Source organism: Bos mutus, chromosome 21 (assembly GCF_027580195.1).
Source record: "Bos mutus isolate GX-2022 chromosome 21, NWIPB_WYAK_1.1, whole genome shotgun sequence".
Taxonomy (NCBI): Eukaryota; Metazoa; Chordata; class Mammalia; order Artiodactyla; family Bovidae; genus Bos; species Bos mutus.
The window spans coordinates 60,596,505-60,621,662 of NC_091637.1; the positions used below are offsets into that span (position 1 = coordinate 60,596,505).

The following is a 25,158-nucleotide window of genomic DNA, read 5'->3' on the forward strand; positions in this document are numbered from 1 at the left end:
CCTGGAGCCCAGGAACCTGGTAGTGGCTTGGACAGCTCAGGGGGCAGAGGGCAGGCTGGAGGAGCATCTGGAGCATTGGAGGGTATCTGGAGGGGCAAATGCACCTGGACAGGCAAAATACTGCACTGTCCAGTGGATAGGGATTCCAGGTTCTGTGAGGTCCGAAGTTCACACAATTTTGGGGGTCTGCTTAAAGAAAATCATACAAAAATATCTTACCTTGGCAAAAAAAAACAAAACCAAAAACAAAAAAAACCCCCAAAACAAAAACCCACTAAAATGGTTAACAGAAGGCTTTGGATGAGATATGTGCTTAAGCCTCATTAGCTTCACTGTAAATCTCCCTCCGCCTATGACTTTGGGGACATTGACCTAGAATAGCACCGCTGCCCTAAATAAGGTTACTGTCTCATGGATATGGATTACCGAAGGCTTAGACAACTGATTAGAATTACAAAGCAAACTATGGCGTAAGATAATTACGGATGGAATACACAGATTAGGTAGGCATGGATATAGGCTTTGACAGACAGGATTTAGACGCGTGGCTATGAGTGGCGAGAATAATACTCTGCTCTTTATTGAGCATCTACTACAGACAAAGCACTGTCTCTAGGATATCTCATTTAATCCTGACAAAAACAAGATATTGAGACTCATAGGGGTTAAGTCATTTAGTTCACAAAGTTAGAGAGTGGAGGAGCCGGGATTTGATCGCGAGCTGTTTGCTTCCAGAGCCAGGCCCTAATATACTGAACCAAGCCGCTGTGTGACAAGCATGCAGGTGTGGACGAGAAGGTGCGAAAATGGAAGCACCACTTGGCCAAACGGGAATATTTTACATCCAACTCTTTTCAACACATTATTTAGTAAATCAAGCTACTGCGAACACGGGCGATATTTATTTCGGTTCCTAGGGCTTTGACGGATACAGCATCTGACCATAAGAACGGATTCAAGAGACTGTAGACCGCATTTCCCAGAGGCCCACTGGGGCCGAGCCAACACGATCTCGCTTTGCCAGTGAAAGACTCCATTTCCCAGCACGCAGTGCGAGGGCCGGCCCGCGGCTCCCGTCATTCCTCGGGGGCCGGCGGGAGCCAGCGCGGGCTCCGCCCATCCCGCGCGTTCCCGCTCGCTCCGCCTCTCCCTCTCGCCTGAGCCAATGGGAAGGCCCCATACTGCAGGGTGTGACGGGGCTGGCGCCGCCGCGGAGTTGCGAGTCGGCGAAAGCGGCGGGAAGTTCGTACTGGGCAGAAGGCGACGGTCTGCGGCTTGGGGTAGGGCGGCCGCGCGCTAAGCGGTCCGAGGGCGCCGGCGCCGAACGGGGACTGTGGAGGGGGCGGCCGGGGAGCTGGGCTAGCGTGGGGCGGCCGGGCGGCCGTGCCCTCGGGCGGTGTCGAGGGCGGCGGTCGGCGCGGCGCCGGCGTCCTCTCCCGCCGGGGCTCCCTCAGGTCCCGCTGCGGCCCTGGGTTTCCTGCACCGGCCGGGGGGGGTGCCCGAGGCTCAGCTTCCCGTTCTGGACGGCACGTAGGCCGGTCAGACTCGCGCCGTGTCTGGGAGATGGCCCTTGTAAGGCCAGCCTGGACCGCCGGGGTCTTTCCTCCCTCTCGGAGCTCATACTCTGCAGGGGAATCGGAGTAGAAGCAAATAGTACCATTTGCAGATGCCGAAAAGCTCCCTAGTAATAGGATAGGCGACGGTGGGCCGGAGTGGTAGGGGTGACGGAGAGCATCTCAGGAGGTGACGTTGGTCCTGAGACCTGAGATGGGCGAAGGAGCCTTCTCCCCAGAGGGTAGCGTTCCAGGCGTTTCTAACCAGTCGGTGTCGGGCTGAGGCCGGGTAAGAGCTTGCTTGCACTTGACCGCAAGGTTCAAGGCTGTGAAGCTCTGTAGGAGAGTTTTACAAGGGATTTTAGCATCCTTCTGACGGTTTTTTGTTGCCCCTCCGTAGCTACGGGTTGGCACCCTTTGCTGATGTAGCCATGTTCAAGGACAGCAAGTAGTTTTTCCTTTTTCGAATAATTTTTGGCTCCGGTGTCAAAACTCATAGGTCATTTATTTAAATTAGACAAAAAGCATCAGAGTCTCTGGGTTGAGAGAGGGAGGGAGGAAGGGGACGCAGACACGACGTTCCTGTTGAGGCCACCCATTTTTCACTCCCCCCCACCCCCGCCTTTTTTTTTTTTTTTTTGCTTGTTGTTGACTCTTCCTCTCCCTTCGCAATCTCCTTTTCTTGGAACAACCTGGAAATAACCAGTTTTGCTGTTGGGAGGGTGGTGCGTTTAAGGAACTGTTGAAGAGCCTCATTAATTACTGTTTTTTCATTTCTTTCTATTTTAACTGCAGTTACCCATCTGTGGAGTCTGAACTTTGCAAGAGTTAAAAATAAATAGGGCAGCATTTATTTTGAAGAGTTCAGAATAAAGGCACCTTACTTTTCTTGACATGTGGAGTGTGATACTTTTGGGGAAGAATTTAATCTCCAGTTTTAAAGAAGTCTCAGAGGGCAGCAGGGGTTCTTTATGTTGTTGTTTATGTATGTTGTCCCTCAGTTGTGTCCGACTCTTTGTGACCCCCACAGCCTGTAGCTCCCCAGGCCCTTCTGTCCGTGGGATTTCCCAGGGAGAATACTGGAGTGGGTTGGGTTGCCATTTTCTCCTCCAAGATAAGATGATGTTCATCAGCTGTCTGTAGAAGGGAATTCAGTAGTCACTTAACACAAACTTCTCTGCTGAAGCTGCTACAGGTGCTGTGTCATGTCAACATTGTTCATCAGATTCTGGGATAATAGTAACCCAGCTTGAATCTAGTGACGGTAAACTTGTGTTAAGAGTTCAGTTCAGTCGCTCAGTCGTGTCCGACTCTTTGTGACCCCATGAATCGAAGCACGCCAGGCCTCCCTGTCCATCACCAACTCCCGGAGTTCACTCACACTCCTGTCCATCGAGTCAGTGATGCCATCCAGCCATCTCATCCTCTGTCATCCCCTTCTCCTCCTGCCCCCAATCCTTCCCAGCATCAGAGTCTTCCAGTGAGTCAGCTCTTCGCATGAGGTGGCCAAAGTACTGGAGTTTCAGCTTTAGCATCATTCCTTCCACAGAAATCCCAGGGCTGATCTCCTTGAGAATGGACTGGTTGTGTTAAGCATTACTGTCCATTTATTATACTAGTATCTAATGCAAAAGGGCTTCCAGGTGGGTAGAGAATCCTCCTGCCAAGTAGGCACAGATTTGATCCCAGGGTCGGGAACATCCCCTGAAGAAGGAAATGACAACCCACTCCAGTGTGCTTGCCTGGGAAATCCCGTAGACAGAGGAGCTTGGCGGGCTACAGTCCACGGGGTCACAGAGTCAGACGCGACTTAGCGACTAAACAGCAACAACAGTCTAGTGCAAATAACCAGATTTAGAGTGTAATGGCTTACGTTAAGCACAGCAAGAATTGTGGGAGGATATTTGTTAAATGAGAAAATGAAGGAATGTAACATTTGTAGAACCTGGCATATAATAAGTTAGTAAGTGCCCAGGAGATGGTTATGTGGAAAGCTTACGTTAAGTTTTATTCCAGGGTGCAAGTTGTATATTTTAAAATTAATAGTAGTGCATTGAAAATGTTGACAGACCCTAAAATTAAATTTCTTAATTAGGCCAGGCTTTTTTTTTTTTTTTTTTTTTTTTGAGAACTAATGTGAAATAATAATAAATAATGTAAGTGAGGGTCCCAGATGTCTTGGGAAGAAAAATACGATTTTTATTTTGACAACTATATACATATTTTTCCTTAAAGCCATCCCTAATAAGATATGATGTGCTATGAATAGAATTTTGGTTTAAAAAATAAAACTTTGAAAGTATTTTTATTTGGTAAATAAAACTTACTGGAAATGAGGCAAAGCTTGAAAATTTACCTTATATCAAAATGAAGGATGATTCCTGAATTTATGCAAATGTTAGTGTCTTCATAGATCAGACATTGAACCTAATGGAAATTAAGTGCTGCCTCTGTGTGTGTGACTGAGGCTCTCATGGAAATTGTTCTTCGTAATGGATGGGTTACCGAATAGGCCTGGAGAATATTTTTCAGACTGGTAGTACATTTTGCACGTTTGCGGAGTTTATTTTTCAGAGTGAGCAGAGATGGACTTGTTTATTCACCAGACGTCCTGTGCCTGCTGTATGTCAGGAGCTGTGCCGGGGGCAGAATCTGTTCTTGCGATTGGAGGGTCTTGTCGAAGCAACTTTTCTTTTAAGCTAATAGAGGTCATTGTTTTGACCTTTGGTTATCTAGCACCCAGCACACGAGAAGTCAAGTGTGTATGGCACATTCGAAAAACTATACTGTTCGTGGTAAAATGTAGAAAACAGGAAATTTTTAATCAAGGTGTAAGGATGATACGGAAAAGTGATGGAGTCTGCTACAGCATTAGCTGGGTGGTGTGACCTAGATGTGCTCACACTCTGTGATACATTTGGCCCTTTTGACCCAGATTCCTGTGAACATGTTCTTACTTGCCTTTACAAAGATGTGAAGATTCATGTTGATGCATGGCGAAAACCACCACAGTATTGTAATTAGCCTCCAATGAAAATAAATTAATTAAAAAAAAAAGATGTAAAGAAGGGCATGCCCTTTAATATCTTGCCCCCTTAGCTTCTGAGTGATATTTAAGTACCTAACATTCCACGGTTGTTGTTTTGAACTAATTTCTTGCAGTGCTCCATCTCTCCCAATGTCATCTTAAATCTTTGAACTCAAACTCAAGCACATTCTACTCTTCTTTTCTGGATGACATGTGGACAACACTTGAAGAAAGAAAAGCTCTCTAGAGTGTGGATAGGTATGAAATCTGCCCTTCCCCTGTAATTGGAGTTTGATTTTTAATATTCACTGATAAATACTAATGACAGGAAACTACTTCTAGTAACATTCATTGGTAAATTTATCAAGAATTTTATTAGCCACAGTGTCTTTGTCAGCTTGGTTTGAATTGTATTGTTTGTTTAGTCTTCATGGAGGTACATGGATTTCCATGATTCTTTGCAGTTAGTCCTGTCTCTCCATGGGTCTTTGACCCAAGAGAAAGGAACCATCTCCGATTTGAAAATGAGATGCTGTCCGCACTGCCAATGTTTAGGGTGAATATTAAACCTACACATAGACTGAAGTGTTGATCAGGAAGCTGTATGTATTAAATGGGAAGATACACTAGATGGAAGTCATGTAATTAAGTTGCAGGGTTGTTAATTTGAGATTTGGGAATGTTCTGGACACAGTTGTCTTAACAGAGCTTAGTACCCAGTCTGAATGAGAACTGGAAAGCCAGTGGGCAAAGGGCAGCACCATCTTTTACTTTTCATGGCTTTGTAGTTTCCCTCTGTGCATTTCTCTCTCTTTGCAGACCGCCGGTCTTGCTGCTGTTCACGTTTGGGGCAGATAGTCTTAGTGCTAGCTCCTTGTTCAGGAATCCCAGAGAGGCTCCATTATCTCTGTCAGTTAGATCCAAAAGTTTTAAAAAAGTCATGAAGTTAGAAATCCTAGAGCTAAGATAACTACAGCTTTATTTCAGATTAATTGCTTTCCTCAAATTGTCTTACGAAGTATTAATAACAGCCGAACAAATGCCATTGTGTGATAATGCTGTGTATAAATGCATTGTGATCACATGGCGTGTTAGAAAGTGCCATTAAGCCTTCAGTCTTCATAGACTGTCAGGAACAAACTTTTGCTGTTTCTGCTGGAATTGTTGCTTTTGTTCCACTTGTTACTGAAATTTACTATTTAACATGGTAGCAGAGCTATCACCATACAGATTATATCTAATTATGCATTCTTTTTTAGAGGTAGTAAGGAAAAAAGTCTTTTTTGGGAATCAGGGAAAAAGTTCTAGAAATGCATTAAAAAAAACCCAAGGCCAGGTTATAACATTTAAGAGGCTTGCTTACTGGTTTTATATGGCACCCCACTCCAGTACTCTTGCTTGGAAAATCCCATGGATGGAGGAGCCTGGTGGGCTGCAGTCCATGGGGTTGCTAAGAGTCGGACAGGACTGAGCAACTTCACTTTCACTTTTCACTTTCATGCATTGGAGAAGGAAATGGCAGCCCACTCCAGTGGTCTTGCCTGGAGAATCCCAGGGACGGGGGAGCCTGGTGGGCTGCCGTCTTTGGGGTCCCACAGAGTCGGACATGACTGAAGTGACTTAGCATAGCATAGAAAATATTGTAGAAATTGTGACTTTCAAATGCATTACTTCACATGTTGCAGCCCATGTGAAATGGTGCAGCCACTCTGGGATTTAGTTTGACAGTTTCTTAAAAAGTTGAACATACACCACGCACATGATCCAGCAGTTACACCCCTGGGCATTTATCCTCAGAAAATAAAAGCTTATGTTCACATGAAGACCTGTATGTAAATGTTCTAGTGGCTTCGTTTATAAAAGCCAAAACTCAGAGACAGCCGATGCATCCTTCAGTGGGTAAATGGTCAAATAAAATGAGGTTTAGCCATATAATGGAACACGAAAAGGAGCAAACGAAACAAAATCATAACAAAAAGGAGCAAACTACTGACACGAGCAACAGTTTGGATGGAGTTTAGGGGCACAGTACTGAGTAAAAAGGTTGTGTGATTAACATTCCTTTGTATAACGTTCCCGAAACCATATAGTTACAGTAGTGGAGAAGAGCTCAGTTTTGCCACAGTGAGGGTTGGGAGTATGATGTTACTATAGCGGGGTAGCCTGAGGGAGTTTCTTTGGGGGTGATTGAACAGTTCTGTGGCTTGGTTATTGTGATGGTTTTAATTATCTTTACATACGATGAAATGTCACAAGGTGTATACACACACACACACACACACACACACACGGTAAAAACTGAAGTTTGAATAAGTACTTTTGTTACTAACACTGTATCAGTGAGTTTCCTAATTTTGATCACTATTATGCTCCATGATGTTGGGTTGTAGGAGTAAGTATAGACTTTATTCACTAAGAAACTGCAGGCTTTCCCAGAGCTGTACCATCTTACAGTCCTGTCATCACTATATGAGTGATCAATTTCTCCACATTTTTACCAGCATTTGGTGTTAGCAGTATTTTTTATGTTAGCCATTTTAATAGGTGTGTATTGGTACTTCAGAATGGCTTTAATTTGCATTTTCCTAATGGCTAATGATGTTCAACATCTTTCCATACGCTTGTCCTTTGAAGTGGTTCAGAACAAGCCTCCACAAAATATATCATTATGGCAAGTGGATTACTTTAAGCCAAAGAGAGTGAAGACCCATAAGATTCCGGAGCTTTTTACTGCCCCCTCAACTGACAGATTTGGAGAAGGAAATGGCACCCCACTCCAGTATTCATGCCTAGAAAATCCCATGGACGGAGGAGCCTGTAGGCTACAGTCCATGGGGTCACAAAGAGTCGGGCACGACTGAGCGACTTCACTTCACTTCAACTGACAAGTTAGTTTAGATAAGGAGCCTGGTTCAGAGAGAGCTGTTACCAGAGATAACTTTTAACTGAAAGGCCTAACTGTGTGGCATCTAATAACAAACATCTGATCACATGTCTGAGTTACCTTCCTCCTCTTTGAAGTCCCCGCCCCCTGTCCCCTTCCTCTGCTCAGGATGGCAAATAAGCCTCCACGGCCTGCCCTGCCCTTGGGGCCCATATTTTTGTGGAGGTACAATTAAATTTGTTTTTCTCCTGTTAATTTGTCTTAGGCCAGTTTAATTGATGCAGTAGCAAAAGAACCTAGAATGGTAGAGGAAATATTTTTTCTTTCCCACATAGTCATATCTTACTTTGTTCAAATCATTTTCCCGTTTTCTAATTTGCTTTCTTACTGTTGAATTTAGAGCATTCTTTATATATTCTGAATACAAGTCCTTTGCCAGATACGTGATTTGTAAATGTATTCTCTCAGTCTGTGGCTTGTCTTTTCATTCTCTTACAGTGTCTTCTGCAGCACAGAAGGTTTTAATTTTCATGAAGTCCAACTTACCAATGTATGGATCGTTTTTGGTGTCATGCATGTCTCAGAACTCTACCGAACCATAGGTCAGGTAGATGTTCCAAGTTTTCTTCGAAGTGCTTAACAATTTTATGTCTTACGTTTAGATCAATGAATCCATTTTGGGTTAATTTGTGCACGGAGTATGACTTTTAGGTCTTTTTCTTTTCTTTTCCTTTTGTGTATGGGTGTCTGCTTGTTCCAGAACCATTTGTTGAGAAGACTATGCTTTCTCCATTGAGTCTTTTTTTTTTTTTTTTAAATCTTTATCAAAAATCAGTTGGCTGTAAACTGCAAACAAAATGAATAAGCAATTAAGTATGGAAATTAATACAGATGTCTGAAGGTATAAAGGCTCATGGCTTGAGTCTTGAAAAAAATATGTATAGATTTGAGAGGAAGTGGGAAAACATTTTAGAGAATAGCATGAGCAAATTTAGGTCCTAGAGAAAATAAGAACTGGCTGTTTTGGGGTGTCATGGAAGTGAAGGAGAGGGAGGGACATTGGGGGAGGATAATTCATTCATGTGTCTAGGAAACTGCTGGCCAGTTTTTAATCAGTTTATTGACTGCTAGAAGGTACTGTAGGTTCTGGAGCAGGAAGAAGGATATGGTGGAAATAGTCTTCGAGAGACTTTTTTTAGGGGTATGTATGGCAGTGATGGGGCTTCCCAGGTGGTGCTAGTGGTAAAGAACCTGCCTGCCAGTGCAGGAGACATAAGAGACGCGGGTTCAATTCCTGGGTTGGGAAGATCCCCTGGAGGAGGGCATGGCAACCCACTTCAGTATTCTTGCCTGCAGAATCCCATGGACAGAGGAGCCTGGCGGGCTACAGTCCATGGTGTCACAAAGAGTTGGACATGACTGAGTTACTAAGCAAGCACTCAGATGGCAGTGCTAGGTTAGTAGGAAGAAGAGGATACAGCCATGACCCTGACAGTGTTGTTACTTTATAACTAAGTCCTTTGTATTTCTTAGAAGGGTTTTGGTAGATTTTAGACTTTGGCCACTTTTTCAGACTTTTCTCCCTAGTGATGGCTCCTGAGAACTCCGCTGGACCTTCTAACTCCTTCACATCAACGCTTCCTTTAGTAAGTTGTGTGTGTTGGCTCATTGTTGACTTTGGTGACAGTTCTTATCAGGCCTAAAAGGAGTCCAAGAGATGAGCAACTGAAATGATGAAAACATAAAAGAGTTGATGAATTGGTCCAATGAGAAAAAGTTAATGGAATCTCTTTTATTTATCACGGCTAAGAGCAGACTCGGGTTATTTAATCAGAACGTCCTGATACTTGTATTTGAAGAACTACACCGAGAGTGGTGATGACCAGCTGTTCTTCAGAGTCACCGAGGACTGAGCAAGGACAGACAGCTCAGATGGCAAGATGAGGGTTTTAGTCTGAGGAAGGACTTTCCAGGCAGTGAGAACATTAGATGCTTCCTGCCAGTAATGGAAGGGTCTTTAGAGAGGGATTAGGAAGCCTAGACGTAGTCTAGGAACATTTTTCTTATAGTTGGGGATGTGACGGGTGACAGCCCCCGAGTCCTAATTTATTAATTTGTGACCAGAAATACTCAGTTTCTGTTTTCTTAACAACCACTTCCTGTTCTTGATTTCTTTCCCTGAACAAATTATATTTCTTTTTCTGTTCACCTTTGGGAATCTCGTTTGGTTTCTGCCTTCTCTTGTGCGTTTTAAAAGATTATCTTAGATGTAGATTAGACTTCTGTCATTTAAAAAAAATAGCTTCTCAACAAATAGAACTTTTGTAACATCAAACTGCTAAATATCCATGCATTTCTACTTTTTAATTTAGAACATGGAAAAGCGTATCATCCCATTTTTATAAAACATCAGTGATGACTTGTTGAGCAAAGGATTTTACTGCATAAGAGATTACCGTGACATGTATTAATGAAAGATTGGCAGTGTGAGAAGCTTTCCTGCGATCACTTATTTGCCTTCAGAGCAGTTTTTCTCTTTGATTTAATTTTCTTGGTCTGATTCTTTTCTACAAGTCTAGATCTTTTTCCCACTGAAATGTTTAGATTGACCAAGACTATTTCACTCATGATCGCAACCCTTCAGTATTAAAACGGAATTTTTTTTTTTCTGCGGAAGAGCAAGCTCTTACAGTGCTATGCAAGCTGCCCATTTAAAACTATCATTGCTTGGCACCTATGCCCTAGTGACAGTTTGACCAACATGTGAGCAGGCACACTGCCATCCTGACAGATGGGCGTGGGTAGAGGCAGCCAAGAAACCATGTATCTGCATCTAGTGTATTTGTTAAGGGCAGGATTCCCAGTCGGGGATGTTCAAACGTCTGTCCATCCTGAGCGTTCACGCCTATGGATAAAGGGATGTCATCATTAATCTCAGCCTCTGACTGAGATTCCATGGGTATGTAAGAGCTTCTTGGCACTTACAGAAGTAGGCAATTGGGGACAATCAGGATAATTGTCCTCTCCTTCATCCCAGGACTACTTCAAATAATCCTTTTCTTTTTTTCCTAGCCAACTTGGTTTGCAGTGAGTACAAAACTGTTCAGACATGGTCCCAATACTTCTAGAATATATACTGTTGCATTTTTTTTCTCGTGTAAAGAAGCTCTGAAGCCATAGGTATTTATGGTTTGGACAGTGATGTACATAATTGATTGGAGTCAGGTAGACCGGAGTTCACAGACTGATGGCTGTGTGACATCAGGGTAAGCTAATTTTACCATCACATCAAGATGAAATAATAGCTGTTACATAGGGTGGTTGTGAGAATGGCCTGTGAAACATGTACAGTGAATTGCTTGGTGTAATGACTGGTCCCCTGTATGTGTTCAATAAGCGTGTATCATCATCATCATTGCTGTAATATACCTGAGGGCATTTTTCTCTGGAGAGTTACTGAAACAGGGAAATCTTTTTTCCACTCATTTCCTATTAATACCATTCTTGAAAGTCATGTATTGGATATCATCACATTGTTTAGTCTATAATGGAATGCCTCCAACAACAGGGAGCTCACTACCTTTAGAAAAGGGTTATTCAGTCATGGAATTGGTGACATTTTAGATGAGTTGTCCTTTGCTGTGTTGGGGGGTTCTCTGAATTGTTGGGTGTTCATCATCCCCGGCCAGGGGGCACAGAATTGTCCCTGTTTGAGAACCACTGCTCTCTGCTGTTCTTAATGAAGTATTGACTGTTAGTAGGTACTTTCTTAGGTTGAGTGGAAGTCTTTGTTTTTCCTACTCAGTTCTGTCTTTTGGAGACATGTAGGACAAGCTCAATTCCTGTTTCATATTATGGTCTTTCAAATACTTGAAAATGGTCATCAAGTCTTCTCAGTCTTTTTGAGTTGAAACATCATCTAGTTCATTAACTGTTTCTTACAAGTCTTGATTTCATGTCATTTCACCACATTAGTGACTTTCCTTTGATTTAATTTATTTTTATTTTTTTAAATGGTAGTGCTTAAAATTGAATGCAGTACTCCATGCAGGGCTTGATAAATTAAAAAAAAAAATTGAGTTGCATCCCTTACTTTAGATACAACACTTTTGTATTAGGATAGGAAAGATTACCTTTCATCATCTACATGCTTTCAGCTGTATCCTTTATTATCAGCTGTATCCTCTTAATGACCACATGATATGTTGAACCTAGAGTTGAGTAAAACCCTTAGATGTATTTAAGCCATGTCTTCTTTAGCCTGTTTTTATGCATTAGTTTTGGTGTTTAAGCATGATAACTTCTGCTTATCCTGTTAATTTTTTGTTTTTTTAATTTAGCTAACTGCAATCCAAATTCTTGGTCAACTCTGAAGTTTTAGCGTAAAAGAGCAAGTAGGTGCTAATGACGCTGTCAGCTGAGAGTGAAAATATGGGGGAGAGGTGTGTGTTTGTGTGCATGCGTGTGTCCATGTGCATGTGTCTGAAAGGGGAACTGGAGGTGGAAACCTGGGAATCCTGATGTTAAGAGGCAGCTGGACACAAAGGAGGCGACAGACCAGGAAGGGGTGGGCCAAAAAAAGTAGGGTGAAAATGAGTTTATCTTGGAAGCTGGAGAGACTGTGTGTTAAATACTGGGGTAGATCCTTGAATACCAAATGAACAGGACATCGTCCCTGCTTTCTGCTCCTGTCTTTATTTGCCCCATGGTTTAACTCTTCAGTTAATGGTATTACCTAGTCAGTTATGCCTGAACACCTAGAGTTACTCTTTATTTTACCTTCATACACTCCCTGGTGGCTTAGACGGTAAAGAATCTGCCTTCAGTGTGGGAGACCTGGGTTCGATCCCTGGGTTGGGATCCCTTGGAGGAGGGCATGGCAACCCACTCCAGTATTCTAGCATGAAAAATCCCATGGACAGAGGAGCCTGGTGGGCTATAGTCACAGAGTTGGACATGACTGAGTGAGCACACGCACATCTGAGATTCATTCATGCTGCATATAGTATGTTGTGTGTGTTGGTAGTACTCTCTAATTCTGGTTAACTGTTATTGTGTAATACATGAGTTTTTTGGTTATTGACTACTACCTAACACCAAACTTAGTGGGAGTTAAACAGCAACCATGTTACTATGCTCATGGATTTGGAATTTGGTTAGGACAGCTTGCCCTGTTGTTTCAGGGTTCCCTTACTCACATGTATGGTGCTTTGGCTGGGATGTCATGAAGACCAGGACCATCTGGGATTGTTGACTGGAGCACTTACATTTTGTTTTTTTTTTGAAAGAGGCTATTTGTTTTTCCAGTGGTATATCTAAAACAGTTAGAATGGAGGCAAAGACTTCTACTTGAAACTTGCTTTGCTTCTTTGCAACTTTTGAGTAGATCGTTTGGATAGTGTTCAGGTATTGCTGCTGGAAAGGGTGTAACGGGGCCGATGATGGTCTTTAACCAGAGGAAAGTCATCGTCTGTATCCAGAAGCAGAGATTTCCTTTGAGACGGAGAGGTGGTCACTGGTATAGTGGTTGCTCTGAAGGTGGCTGTGCCCTGGCTCCAGGTCCTCCACGGGGCCTTTGGCTCTTCAAGCATGTGGACTGGGTCCCACTGGAAGCTTGCTGAGAGTGACTCATCCTGAGGTCACACAGCGTCACTTCCACTGTACTCTACTGGTTGAAATGGACACAGGTCTGCCTGGATTCAAGGGGAAGGAACTTAGACCTCACATCTTAAGAAAGGTGTGTCAAAAGTTCTGTGACAATTTTTAAAAAGCACCATAAATTGTAGACTAATTTATCCATTCTGTTGTAATTGTAGATGGATATTGGAATAGTTTCTACTTTGGAGAAGTTTTGAATAACGCTGCTGAAGTCATTCTTGTTCTATCTCTGGTTCACGTTTGTATTCATTTTAGTTGCGTATACTAAGAGGAGAATTGCTAGTCCCGGTGTGTGTGTATCTTTAGCTTTGATAGGTACTGCCGGTTTTCCACAGTGTGTACCAGTTCATGCCTCTACCAGAAAACACAGTTCCCATTGCTCTTCAGCTTCACCTGCGCTTGGTACTATCGGTTAAACATTACATTTTTCTTTTTTTTAAACAATTCTGTGGTTGTGTTGAAGATCTCAGTGTGGTTTAATTGACATTTTTTTGTTAACTGGTGACTTGAGCACCTTTTCATTTGCTATTAGGCTTTTAAATATCTTGTTTTATAAAGTGCCTATTCAAGTGTCTGCTGCTGCTAAGTCACGTCAGTCGTGTCCCACTCTGTGCGACCCCATCGACGGCAGCCCACCAGGCTCCCCCATCCCTGGGATTCTCCAGGCGAGAAGACTGGAGTGGGTTGCCATTGCCTTCTCCAATTCAAGTGTCATTTGCCCATTTTAAATAAATAGTCTTGTCTTTTTTTTTTTCCTTATTGAAATGTTGGGGTTTTTATGTATTCTGGATATGAAGTCTTTGTTGAAAATATGAATTGTAAAAATCTCTTTCCATCCTGTGGCTTGCCATTTCACTCTTGTGTCTTTAGATGAACTGAAATTCTAAATTTTAATCAATTTCCGTTTACAGGTCTTTTCCTTTTTGACTAGTGTTTTCTGTGTCTTGTTCACAAAGTTTTGCTACTCTGTGGTTTTGAAGATGTTTTCTTGTGTTATCTTCAAGCAGTTTTATCCTTTGACCTTTCACATTTAGGTCTCAGTCTCCAGGAACTGATTTTTTGGTGTGTGGTGAGGTGAGGGCCAAGTTTCCTTTTCTCCCCGTTTGCTTATCTCCACAGCTGGTAGCAGGTAGCCCTGGGTCAGGTGAGCCCCAGCCTGAGAGTTAGCATTCTTGGATTCTCAGCCTTCATCTACCTTTAACACACCTTCTGAACTTGGGCACATTATTAAAACTGTCTGGCCTCAGCTTCAGCTGCAGTATGAAGGGCCTAAATGAAATGTTTCTGGTCTTCCTTCTGGCTCTGGTTTGTTGAATCATTCTGCCCAGTGTGCAGTTTTATTTAGGCTTGTAAGAATCTGCATGAATCTGGTTTCCGGGACCTAATGTGTCCCTGATCTCCCCCAGCTTAATGTGATCGCCAGCTGTGGTGAGCCTGCCATCTAGTTTTTCATCTAAGCTACTGGTGAAAGACAACTTTCTTCATCACGGTGTCAGGTCCTCGCCCTGCACGTGTTCTCTTGATCTTGCTGTAGTCTGTCCCTTGCCAGGAGCTCGCCGCCCTGTGTTGGTAAGCTGTGGTTCAGGACACCAGTTTCAGGTGAACGTCCTTCACATAGACATAGCTTTTCATTTCCTTTGACCTTTCCTTCGGTTTCCTACTTGAACTCCTAAGAACCACAGATAACAATGTAGAGTTTCAGGGATCAGCAGAAGTCATTCGTGATCAAATGAGTTATGGTCTCAGTGGATTCTCTCTCCCATGTGGCAGTTCCTGCAAATAGCTGTGTACTGTACTGGTGCCCTTCAGTGAAGCGGTCAGGAACCACGCTGGTGACATAGCAAAATCTGCCTTTAGCTGGTTCCTCAGTGTTCTTGGTAGCCTGTGTTGGGGTGATTTCTGTCCTTCATTCAGAAAGTATAGTTTCTTTATGCAGAATGTCATAACTCCTCTTCCTTTGTCATTCTTGATATCACATTTTCCCTGTCATTAACTTTTTTTTTTTAAATTTTATTGGGACTTCCCTCACAATCCAGTGGTTAAGACTCTGCGCTCCCAGTGCAGGGGTACGGGTTCAATCCCTGGTCGGGAACTAAGATCCCCAATGCCACCTGTGATAGAAAAAAAAAAAAGGCATTATTGAGATACAGTTCAATTATCATATAGCTCACTCAAAGGGTATTGTTCAGTGTTAGTATAGCCACAGGATGTAACCATCACCATAATCTAATTTTAGAATATTTTCATCAACCCTAAGAGAACTCCCCCACCAACTAACTAGCAGTCAGTCTTCATTGTCTCCCATGCTCCCCAGAATCCTGTGTTGCATGCTCAGGGTTGCTGAGTCCTGTCCGACTCTTTGTGATCTCATTGATTGTAATCCACCAGGTTCCTCTGTCCATGGGATTTTCTAGGCACTGGAGTGGGTTGCCATTTCCTCCTCCAGGGAATCTTCCCAACCCAGGGGTGAAACCTGTGTCTCCTGCATCTCCTACATTGGCAAGCAGATTCTTTACCACTGAACCACCTGGGAAGCACCCCCTAGAGCTCTAAGAAACTACTAATCTGCTTTTGTCTCTACAAATTTACCTGGTTTTGAAATTTTACATGATTGAAGTCATACAATATGTAGTGTTTTGTGAGCATCTTCTTTGGCCTAGCATGTTTTTAAAGTTCATCTGTGTTATAGCAGAATCTGCTTTGTTTCTGTTTATTGCTCAATAAGATCCCAGTGTATGGGTATGTCACATTTATCCATTCATCCGTCGAAGAACACTTGAGTTGTTTCTACTCGTGGACTATTATGAGTAATGCTGCTGTGAACATTTATGCACAGGTTTTTTATGTGTACGCGTTTTCATTTTTCCTGAGTATATACTACCCTTGGAACTGCTGGGTGACGTGGAAACTCTGTTTAACTTCTTTTTAGGAATTGCCAAACTGTTTTCCAAACTGACTGCATCTTTTTACATTTTTACTAGCAGTTGTTTGAGGGTTCGGGTCTCTCCAAATCTTCACCAGTTCTGGTGGTTTTTTGTCTTTTTGTTTATATCCGTGGTAGCATGTGGGAAGTAGTATCTCATTGCAGTTTTGATTTTTATTTCTCTTAATGACTAATGAGGTCAAGTATCTTTTTGTGTGCTTCTTGGCCAGTTGTTTATCTGTTTTGGAGAAATGTCTATTTAAATCCTTTGTGTGTTTTTAAATTGGTTGCCTTTTTCTTATTGAGTTCATTAACCTTCTAATGTTCACCTTGAATCACCTTGATGTATTTGCAACTAGAAACATTTTTCCCTCGATTTTTCTTCCTTTATATTTCTTTCCTTTTGTTCAGGGACCATTTATTTTTCCTGAAGTGAGCAGGCAGGTCAAGAAGGTTCTCTAGCCCTTTTGCATTCTCTTGGCAACAGATTCCATTGGCAAAATATGTAACTGTGAAATACCTTAGAATGGAAAATATACATCTCCTGGTTATTGGAATAGATCCTTTTGTAGTTCATCCTACTTCTAAAATGAACCATGCTTCTTCCCTTAGAAGCCAGTAGGTGAAGCACCGGGTTAAACTTTAACTCAGGCCATTTTAGTTAAGGAAAAGGACCTGGAGAAGTTGGGCCTTGTCTCAGTTCGTAGCAGGTGGCCCTGGACCATGACTTCATTCAGCCTAGTTTTAGGAAATAGCTGTTGGTTTCTCACCAAGTGATACGTTAGACTCAAGGGATACTGGGGTAAGATAGACTCCCTGACTTCATATTCTCATAAAATACATCAAACAAGCACAGCACATATGCAACTCATGGTGATAGTGTCACAGGCATTGTGAGAGGTGTGCAAGGAGGTATGGTCTGGTGCTCTTAACTCCACTCAGTGCTGAGACTTTCACTTTTCTTTTGCATGTAGATTTTTGAGTACTTGAGTTTATCTGGACCACTCAGTAAGGAATGGTAACAAAAATGCCATTATCCAGATGCTGAGGTTGCAGAAGAAACTGACTTTAGAATCTTCAGCGTTTTTCAGTGGAATCTAGAAGATAGTCTCTTCGTGCTATTTTTATACAGTATTTTCTTAACTGTTTTATCATATATTCTGCAGTAGTTTATCACATCAAGTTTTTCCAGCTGAATTTTTGTCATGTTTTGTATTAGTCAACCGCAACTAAAAGCTTTTTTCTGGCGAGTTCTACATTTTGTTACTTTTGTCCTCTTGATCTTTGGAAGTCATCCTTCTTTTAACAGTAGGCTGTGTATTTGTAGTAACATGGATACGTTTCTGTTTTGTGTTTTATACTATTTTTATGACGTTTATATTCTTAGTCATTAAAGCAAATATTTTACCACCTAAAAACTTTTCATTTTGCAAATGACTCTGCAGTATGCACTCTACTCTCTCACTGCTTCTGTTAGTTAGCAAAAGAGGCATTTTTTTTTTTTTACAAAAAACTATACTTGAAATCCATATTTTTTTATTCTTGGCCCTGTTGACGTACTGTCCCAGGTTGTGAGACCAGAAAAATATCCAGCGCTCTTGGGGTCGAGTCAGAGGGACAGGGTGGCCAGCTGGAAGGGCTTCATTGTCGAGGGCAAAAGAAAAGCGAGAGGACTGGCCCGGCGTCAGGAGCTGGCCTGGGGCACAGGTGGCCCTGTGTCCTCCAGCTCAGCAGCCAGCCTCACGGAACGCCTCAAACCAGGTTTCTCTGAGAGCACAAAAAACGAGACAAAGCACAAACAAAGCCGGAGTTGCTGCCATCCACAGAATATTTGGCTAGAATGAGTGACCACAGCTTCTTTACCAATTATCACTTTGTTCTTGTCTCCTCCCAAATAAGATTTATTGAGATACCCAACATAGAACCCCCCTGCTTTCTAATTGCATCCAGTTTAGAGAAACTCTGCTGCTTAGTCACTTCAGTCGTGTCCGACTCTTCGCGACCCCAGAGACGGCAGCCCACCAGGCTTCCCTGTCCCCGGGATTCTCCAGGCAAGAACAGTGGAGTGGGCTGCCATTTCCTTCTCCAATGCATGAAAGTGAAAAGTGAAAGTGAAGTCGCTCAGTCGTGTCCAACTCTTAGCGACCCCATGGACTGCAGCCTATCAGGCTCCTCCGTCCATGGGATTTTCCAGGCAAGAGTACTGGAGTGGGGTGCCATTTCTTCCCTGAAAAGTGAAAGTCACTCAGTTGTGTTGACTCTGTGACCCCATGGACTGTACAGTCTGTGGAATTCTCCCAAGCCAGAATACCGGCGTGGGTAGCCTTTCCCTTCTCCAGGGGACCTTCTCGACCCAGGAATCAAACCGGGGTCTCCTCCACTGTCAGTGGATTCTTTACCAACTGAGCTATCAGGGAAGCTTCCCTCCTAGACCCTCCCCCGGCTTACCCAAATAAAACCCAAATCCTGTCATAGATTCTTTTTTTTTTTTTTTTAGATTAATTAGTTTACTTTTGGTTGCACTGGGTCTTTGTTGCTGCGGACAGGCTTTCCTCTAGTGGTGGGCGGAGGCTGCCCTTCATTGCGGAGCACAGGCTCCAGTAATTGCAGCGTGCAGGCTTTAGTTGCCCTCAGCATGTGGCATCTTCCTGGACCAGGGATCGATCCCATGTCTCCTGCATTGGCAGGCTGATTCCTATCCACTGTACCCCCAGGGAGTTCTTTACAACGTTCTCTTACTGAGATGCCCCACTGTTCCGTGGGTGTGTGTTCCAACTCACAGGACTAGGTGTGTTCTGGTGGTCTCTTGCTGAAAGGCAGACACCAGAGATAGAGCAGTTTTAGCAATCACAGTAACAAAATTTACAGGGGTAAAGTTTGACAATTAAAAGATAATCAGCAAAATCCAAAGTGTGGAGCACCAACAAGGGAAAGAAAAAAAAAGGGAGGTGGTACTTGTCTGCTTAAGAGATTCAGAGACATATCAGCCAGTTATAGTGACTAGAAAATCAACTATAGGAAGACTTTTTTTTGGAGACATTTGGGGATATTTGAACATTTATTTATTAAGTGATATTAAGGAATTGTTATTTTGTTAGGTGTGACAATGTTAATGTGGCTGTATTTTTAGAAGGTCCCTGTTAGAAGTAAATACTTCTTACATATGAAGTATTATATTTGAGGTGTACTTTGAAATACTCTTGGGAGGGGCTATGAATTGGTACACCAGCTGGTGATATGTGAATAATTGTTGAAACTGGGTGATGTGTACATAGGAGTTCATTAGATCACTTTTTTACTTTGTATGCATTTGCTAATTCCTCTAATTTTTTTCTTAAGGTTATTTGTATTTCCTTTTCTATGAATTTGCCTCTCTCTGTCACTTTGCCATTTTTCTGTTGGGTTTTTGTCTTATAATCTATAGGATTCTTAATATGTGCTGAGAAAATTAGTCTTTTGTCACATATTCTGTAGATATTTTTCATTTGTCTTTTGAATTTGTTTATGGTGTTTTTAATCTGTGGAGAGTTTTTATTTTGTCAAATTTATCAATTTTCTTTAGGCCTGTGTGTTTTATTTTGTGTGTTGCATAGAAAAACCCTTCTCTGGGATTCTGAAAAGTTTATTATGTTTTTATGCAGAATTTTTTAATGACTGTAGCCCTATTCTGATTTACTGTGACTGTTTGGTCATCTTAATTTCCTTCAGAGCTTTTAGAAATAGTCTTCCTTGGAGCCCTGCTGCAAGAATATACAAGGAAGGATGTTGTTCAGTCGCTATCCTGTAGAGATTTAATAGTGAACACCTGGAGAATTACCATGCCCAAAGTTTGGTAGTTAATTTTGCCGCCACGCCACCACCCCCCCACCCCGCCCCCCGCCCAATAGCAGAACTGATGGGAGATCTGTCATTTAACAAGACTGTCAAAGTGTGCTAAATGTTATTTTAAAAATTAGCAATATAGTTCAAAATTTCTAATTTTAGAAAATTTTTAGTGTTTTCTTTACATAAAGAAGCATTCCTTTTAGCTCTTTTTTGTAGAGCTTATGGATCAAGGAGCTAGGTGCTACCTCCCTTTGAATTCCGCATCTTCAAGCTTGCCCCTTTCTTTGAGTTGATGCCTTCGTCTGGGCAAAGCAAGGAGTTTTCCAGGTATTACTGTAGGGTCTTCTTCACAGTTGATTCATGGAGAACTATTTGGATCTTTTAACCACTACATCAGAAGTTGGAAGGAGAAGTGCACAGCAGAAACCACATGAAATTGTTCCTTCTGGGGGGAAGTGGTGGCCGTGAGGTGTCTGGGGCTTGTGTTTTAGACTGCACCACACTGCATATTCTCGGTTAAATTTAGTTCTGCCGTTAGTGTTCCTCTTTTAGAACTTTTGGATGTCATTTAAAGGAAATAAAAGTTAAAGTACATCTGATACTGTATTTTAAACATTTTATTCACTGTACTAAAACTTTTTACAAAAATCTAATGTTAATCACTTTTAATACAAGTTTAAAAAATCTGAGTAGGAGGAAATTTTTCTCCTATGAAGATAATCTACTTTATTTTTCCAAGTTAGAAGTTTGAGTCTTCACCTAGTTCTTCGCAGCTTAGGTGTGAAAACATGACTAGTATGACAATTGCTTCTAAAGATTGTGTCACAGTCCTAAGTTTAGCTTAATGTTTCTTTGAGTTTAGCTTAATGTTTTTCAGGCATAAACCTATGAATTGATAGGATCATTATCTATGGGAGTTCACTTCTAAATTTGCATGATTTGTTGTGTTATATTTGACTCAGATAGTGAAGAATCTGCCTGCAATGCTGGAAACCTTTGTTCAGTCCCTGAGTTGGGAAGATCCCCTGGAAGAGGGCATGGCAACCCACTCCAGTATTCTTGCCTGGAGAATTCTGTGGACAGAGGAGCCTGGCGGGCTGCAGTCCATGGGGTCACAAAGAGCTGGACATGACTGAGTGACTAACACTAACTAACTTGTTAGTGTTGCTGAGGGTATTCATAACAGCCATGATTAGTTTTCATACTTGTATTGACACGCATGGTGTCATTTCTTTAAGTGAAACTAGGAAGATTGATTGAAACGTGAAACTGAAAGTCGCTCAGTCGTGTCCAACTCTTGGAAACCCCATGACTATAATGTCCATGAAATTTTCCAGGCCACAATACTGGAGTGGGTAGCTTTTCTATTCTCCAGGGGATCTTCCCAACCCAGGGATCGAACCCAGGTCTCACGCCTTGCAAATGGATTCTTTACCAGCTGAGCCACAAGGGAAGCCCAGGAGATTGATTAGGTGTCCCTAACAGGAAGTCAGAGGAAACCTTCCTGCTTCTCACTGGTGCTGCTGCTAAGTCACTTCAGTTGTGTCCGACTCTGTGCGACCCCATAGACGGCAGCCCACCAGGCTTCCCCGTCCCTGGGATTCTCCAGGCAATAACACTGGAGTGGGTGCCATTTCCTTCTCCAATACATGAAAATGAAAAGTGAAGTCGCTCAGTTGTGTCCGACCCTCAGCGACCCCATGGACTGCAGCCTTCCAGGCAAGAGTACTGGAGTGGGGTGCCATTGCCTTTTCCCAGGAGATTGATTGGGTGTCCCTAACAGGAAGTCAGAGGAAACCTTCCTGCTTCTCACTAGTTTATGGTAAATGGTATTGGTAGTAACTCTGCATTCATTCCTGTGGTCATCCTCACAGTTCTGTCTCAACTGTAGGATTTGTGGGGATAAAATGAAGTGAATATATGAAAGAGACCCTGTATATTGTTGGGAAGGGTATATAAACTCAAGATTCTATATTTTATTTTTCCTATGATTTCTTCATACTCATCAGATGCATTAATCAACTTCTGATTAGCTGGCTCATTTGTAAGAGAATTGTCTGTAGATGTATTGCTTTCAAAATATTGATACAATTTAGCAAAAGAGGTGATGAAGTTCTTATTGACTGATTATCTTCTAGTTGATTTTATTCTTTGACTTATTGTAGACAGGCAGGAAGCTATTTATACCAAATATGTAATTATTTCTTAATTTCAAATAAGTTTGAAATATGAATGAAGGTTTTGGCCTGGGGTGGGATGGGAAAAAGGTGATTTGGGTGGGGTGGGGCTGGGGGAGTCCTTCTGAAGCATTCATTCACTACTTTATATTTTTTACCCAACTTCTAAAATGAAGGAGGCTTTTATTAAAATTTTCTGATGCAACAGAGTTGTATGTAATAGAGCCCTTAATTGAAAATGATTGACTTAATGAGGAAAGGAAGATGCGCCAGAACACAGTTGACCTCTATATCCATTGGTTCTGCATCCACAAGTTCAGTCAACTGTGAATTCAACTAACTGTGGATCAAAGATACTTGGAAAAAGTTTCCAGAAAATTCCGAAAGGTGAAACTTATATTTGCCATGTGAACAGCTGTTTACATAGTATTTGCATTGTATTATTATAGATAATCTAGATATGGTTTAAAGTATATGGGAGGATGTACATAGACTATATGCAAATACTGTGCCATTCTATGTAAGGGACTTGAGTGGGTTTTGCTTTCTAAGAGGGTGGAGGAACCAATCCCCAGACGATACGGAGGGATGATGTATATAGACCAGTGGTCCAGATTGCACTTCACAGCTGCCTGTGCAGGATTCAAACATAAGGCACTGGGGCTCTGTGAAATAGGGCCCTTAGTGTTTCACAGTTCTACCGGTAATCATGATGTGTAGCCAGGATTTGAGAATTACTGCCTCCCACAATAGGTAGTTACGTAATCGAGTTTATACTTTTCTTCTGAACTTGCTGCCACTCAGTGAAAAAGGGGACACAGGAGTTTCATAGCTCTTAATGGCTTACAAGCTTCCATCACTGGAAGAGGCGCTTTCCCACCATGAAACTAATAAAGTTTGATCTTGTAGATGTCTGCAGCTGCTCACTTTCTTTAATAAATGGTTTGTATGTATTAAGAAGAATTCAGAAACATTCTTTACCTGGCGAGCTTTTTATTGATCCTTGTTTGAAGCTGATGGTCTAATATTAAATCCTAACTGTGTGATGGTGTTTCTGCATGAAGCTAAGTGCAGCTTCTTGAAGCCAAAGGTTGCATTTTATTTGTGTTTATATTTGTAGCCCCAGCACATTGCCCAGCGCATATACTGGAGGTGTTTTATAAAGGCCTTTGGAATAAATGAGTTCACATGTTTCATTTCCTGGTGAATTAACTTGCCCTGAGATAGAGCTTAGAAAATCTAGAGTAAGAGATGATTAGCATGTTTCCTAGACCATCTGTCACTAATATTGATTGTTTCGACTTGGCACTGGAGACTTGTTTTTTTGGGAGTGGATAGCTTGTATAAAGTTAAAAAAAAAAAAGGTTGGAAAAACCTCCTGTTATTCTGTATCCCTCTCTTGGGTGGCTTAAAATCAGTTTTTAAAAGCTTGCCATTCTCACTGGTCAGTAGCATGAAGGCAGGCGTTGGTTATTCCAGTAGCCACGCTCTCCTGGTAGCGGTTTCTGCCTTGCCCCCGAAGTCTGTTTGACGCGTCTACCAGAGTGGTCCTTTGAAAACCTCAATCAGAGCATACCACTCCTCTGCTCCAAACATTGCCATGATTTCCCACCTCACTGAGATTCAGAGTTAGTCCTCACAGTGGCCTGTGTCCTGGACGTGATGGCCGCACCTGGCCCTCTTAGGCGTCTGGCGTCAGCCAGTACGTGCTCTGCCAGCTGCGCCAGCCTCCTTGCTGTGCTGGGCAGGCACTGGCCCTCGGCCTTTGTGCTTGTGGCTCCCTCAGTGCGAGATGCTTTTCGTCTTCATCACCGCCTGGCCGGCTTCCCTTGCTTTCTTGTTGTGTAGTTGCTAAGTCGTCTCTGACTCTTGGATGCCATGCACCATAGCCCGCTGGCCTCCTCCGTCCGTGGGATTTCCCAGGCAAGAATACCAGAATGGGTTGCCATTTCCTTCTCCAGGGGATCTTTCTGACCCAGGGATTGAACCCACGTTTCCCGCATTGCAGGCAGATTCTTTACCACCAAGACACCTGGGAAGCACCAGTCTTTACTTGAATGTCACTTTCTTGTGCGGCTTTACCAGATTACATTTCAGTTTCAGCCCCAGCTCCCCCACCCCACCCCTTATTCCTCCTTTATTATTTTTTCCATCAGTACTTGTCACCAGTGGACATAGCACATTTTCAAATTTTAAAAAAATTGTCTCTCTCCTCACATAATATATAAGCTCAGTGAGGGCAAGATTTTTGTCTGATTTGTTTACTGCTTTATTTCCATCTGTTAGAGCAGTTCCTGGCACAAAGGTAAATATTTGTTGAGCAAATGAATTAATGAAGCAGACACTGTATATTGTAGTACAGAATTCTGTAGGATTCAGTATTATTTTTATTTTAAATTTTAAAGGAGGCATAGCATAGTAAAGTTTTGTATTTCCTGTCCCAGAGTTGCAGCCACTGAGTGTAATAGCGCTACCACGTGACCTATGTGTGTGTTAAAGGGAGGGTAAGGTCTGGTCCTAGTCTGTGCTGTCGGGAAATGAATTTCAGTCCTTTATAAAACCAATCCTACCTTGAGGTGACTTTAATGACTAAAGCACTTAAGGTTTTAGATTTATATCAAGTTCAGCTTATAGACGGAATAAATTTTGAGGATGAACTAATTCACATTAGCCAGAAATATTTAAAAAATGTAAAAATTTTGGTGAGAAATTGGTCAGTGGGAGAATTCTTGACTTGAGTAATCAGAGTATGATTTTCATCCTGACTGATTTGAAAGATTGTGAATCAAGATGCAATAATACCTGTTCTTTTGCTAAAGTCAGAAGAGCCTTTGCAGTGGCCCCTGGGGCTCCCCTTGATCTGTTGCTCCTGTGTTCCTTCTCTGACTTCTCCTTTCCCCTTGCCCACTCCACACCAGCCACTTGACACCCTTGCTGTCTCTGCTTGCATGGCACACTCCTTACTCTGGGGCTTTGCACTGCTCAGCCCTCTGCCCAGATGCTCATGGCCAGCTTTCCCACGTCCCTCCTGCCCTTGCTCGGGTCTCCCCTTCTCAGGGGGGCTGCCAGTGACCTCTCTGTTGACACTGCATGCCGCCCCCAGCCACCAT

At 42.5% G+C, this 25,158-nt stretch overlaps 2 protein-coding genes across 11 annotated transcripts in view; one reads left to right on the top strand and one right to left on the bottom strand.

Moving 5' to 3' along the window:
- Positions 1-1,076: 1,076 nt before the first annotated feature.
- Positions 1,077-2,050, bottom strand: LOC138984374 (serine/arginine repetitive matrix protein 1-like). The gene is made up of 3 exons (XM_070358219.1): positions 1,958-2,050; positions 1,763-1,889; positions 1,077-1,624 (listed from the first exon to the last, which is right to left on the bottom strand). Exons 1-3 carry the CDS (start codon positions 2,048-2,050, stop codon positions 1,077-1,079), a joined length of 768 nt encoding a protein of 255 aa, XP_070214320.1.
- Positions 1,191-25,158, top strand: part of VRK1 (VRK serine/threonine kinase 1) — an 84,961-nt gene continuing 60,993 nt past the window's right edge. For 2 of the 10 annotated variants that reach the window (XM_070357925.1, XM_070357923.1), the window contains exons 1-2: positions 4,716-4,839; positions 7,964-8,072. In XM_070357925.1, coding sequence (XP_070214026.1) covers positions 8,018-8,072 — 55 coding nt within the window. In that variant the 5' untranslated portion in view covers positions 4,716-4,839; positions 7,964-8,017. Of the gene's footprint in view, positions 1,281-4,714; positions 4,840-7,963; positions 8,073-22,414; positions 22,436-25,158 lie in introns of those variants that run through there. The other 8 variants (XM_070357924.1, XM_070357926.1, XM_070357928.1 and 5 more) reach the window with 8 other exon arrangements.

Excerpts from the sequence above, each read along its gene's own strand:
- LOC138984374 (XM_070358219.1), bottom strand. The coding sequence starts at position 2,050 with ATGAGTTTTGACACCGGAGCCAAAAATTATTCGAAAAAGGAAAAACTA. Across the intron at positions 1,890-1,957 it reads TCAGCAAAGGGTGCCAACCC|AGCTTCACAGCCTTGAACCT; the intron begins GTAGCTACGGAG and ends ACTCTCCTACAG. Across the intron at positions 1,625-1,762 it reads GGCTCCTTCGCCCATCTCAG|AGTATGAGCTCCGAGAGGGA; the intron begins GTCTCAGGACCA and ends ATTCCCCTGCAG.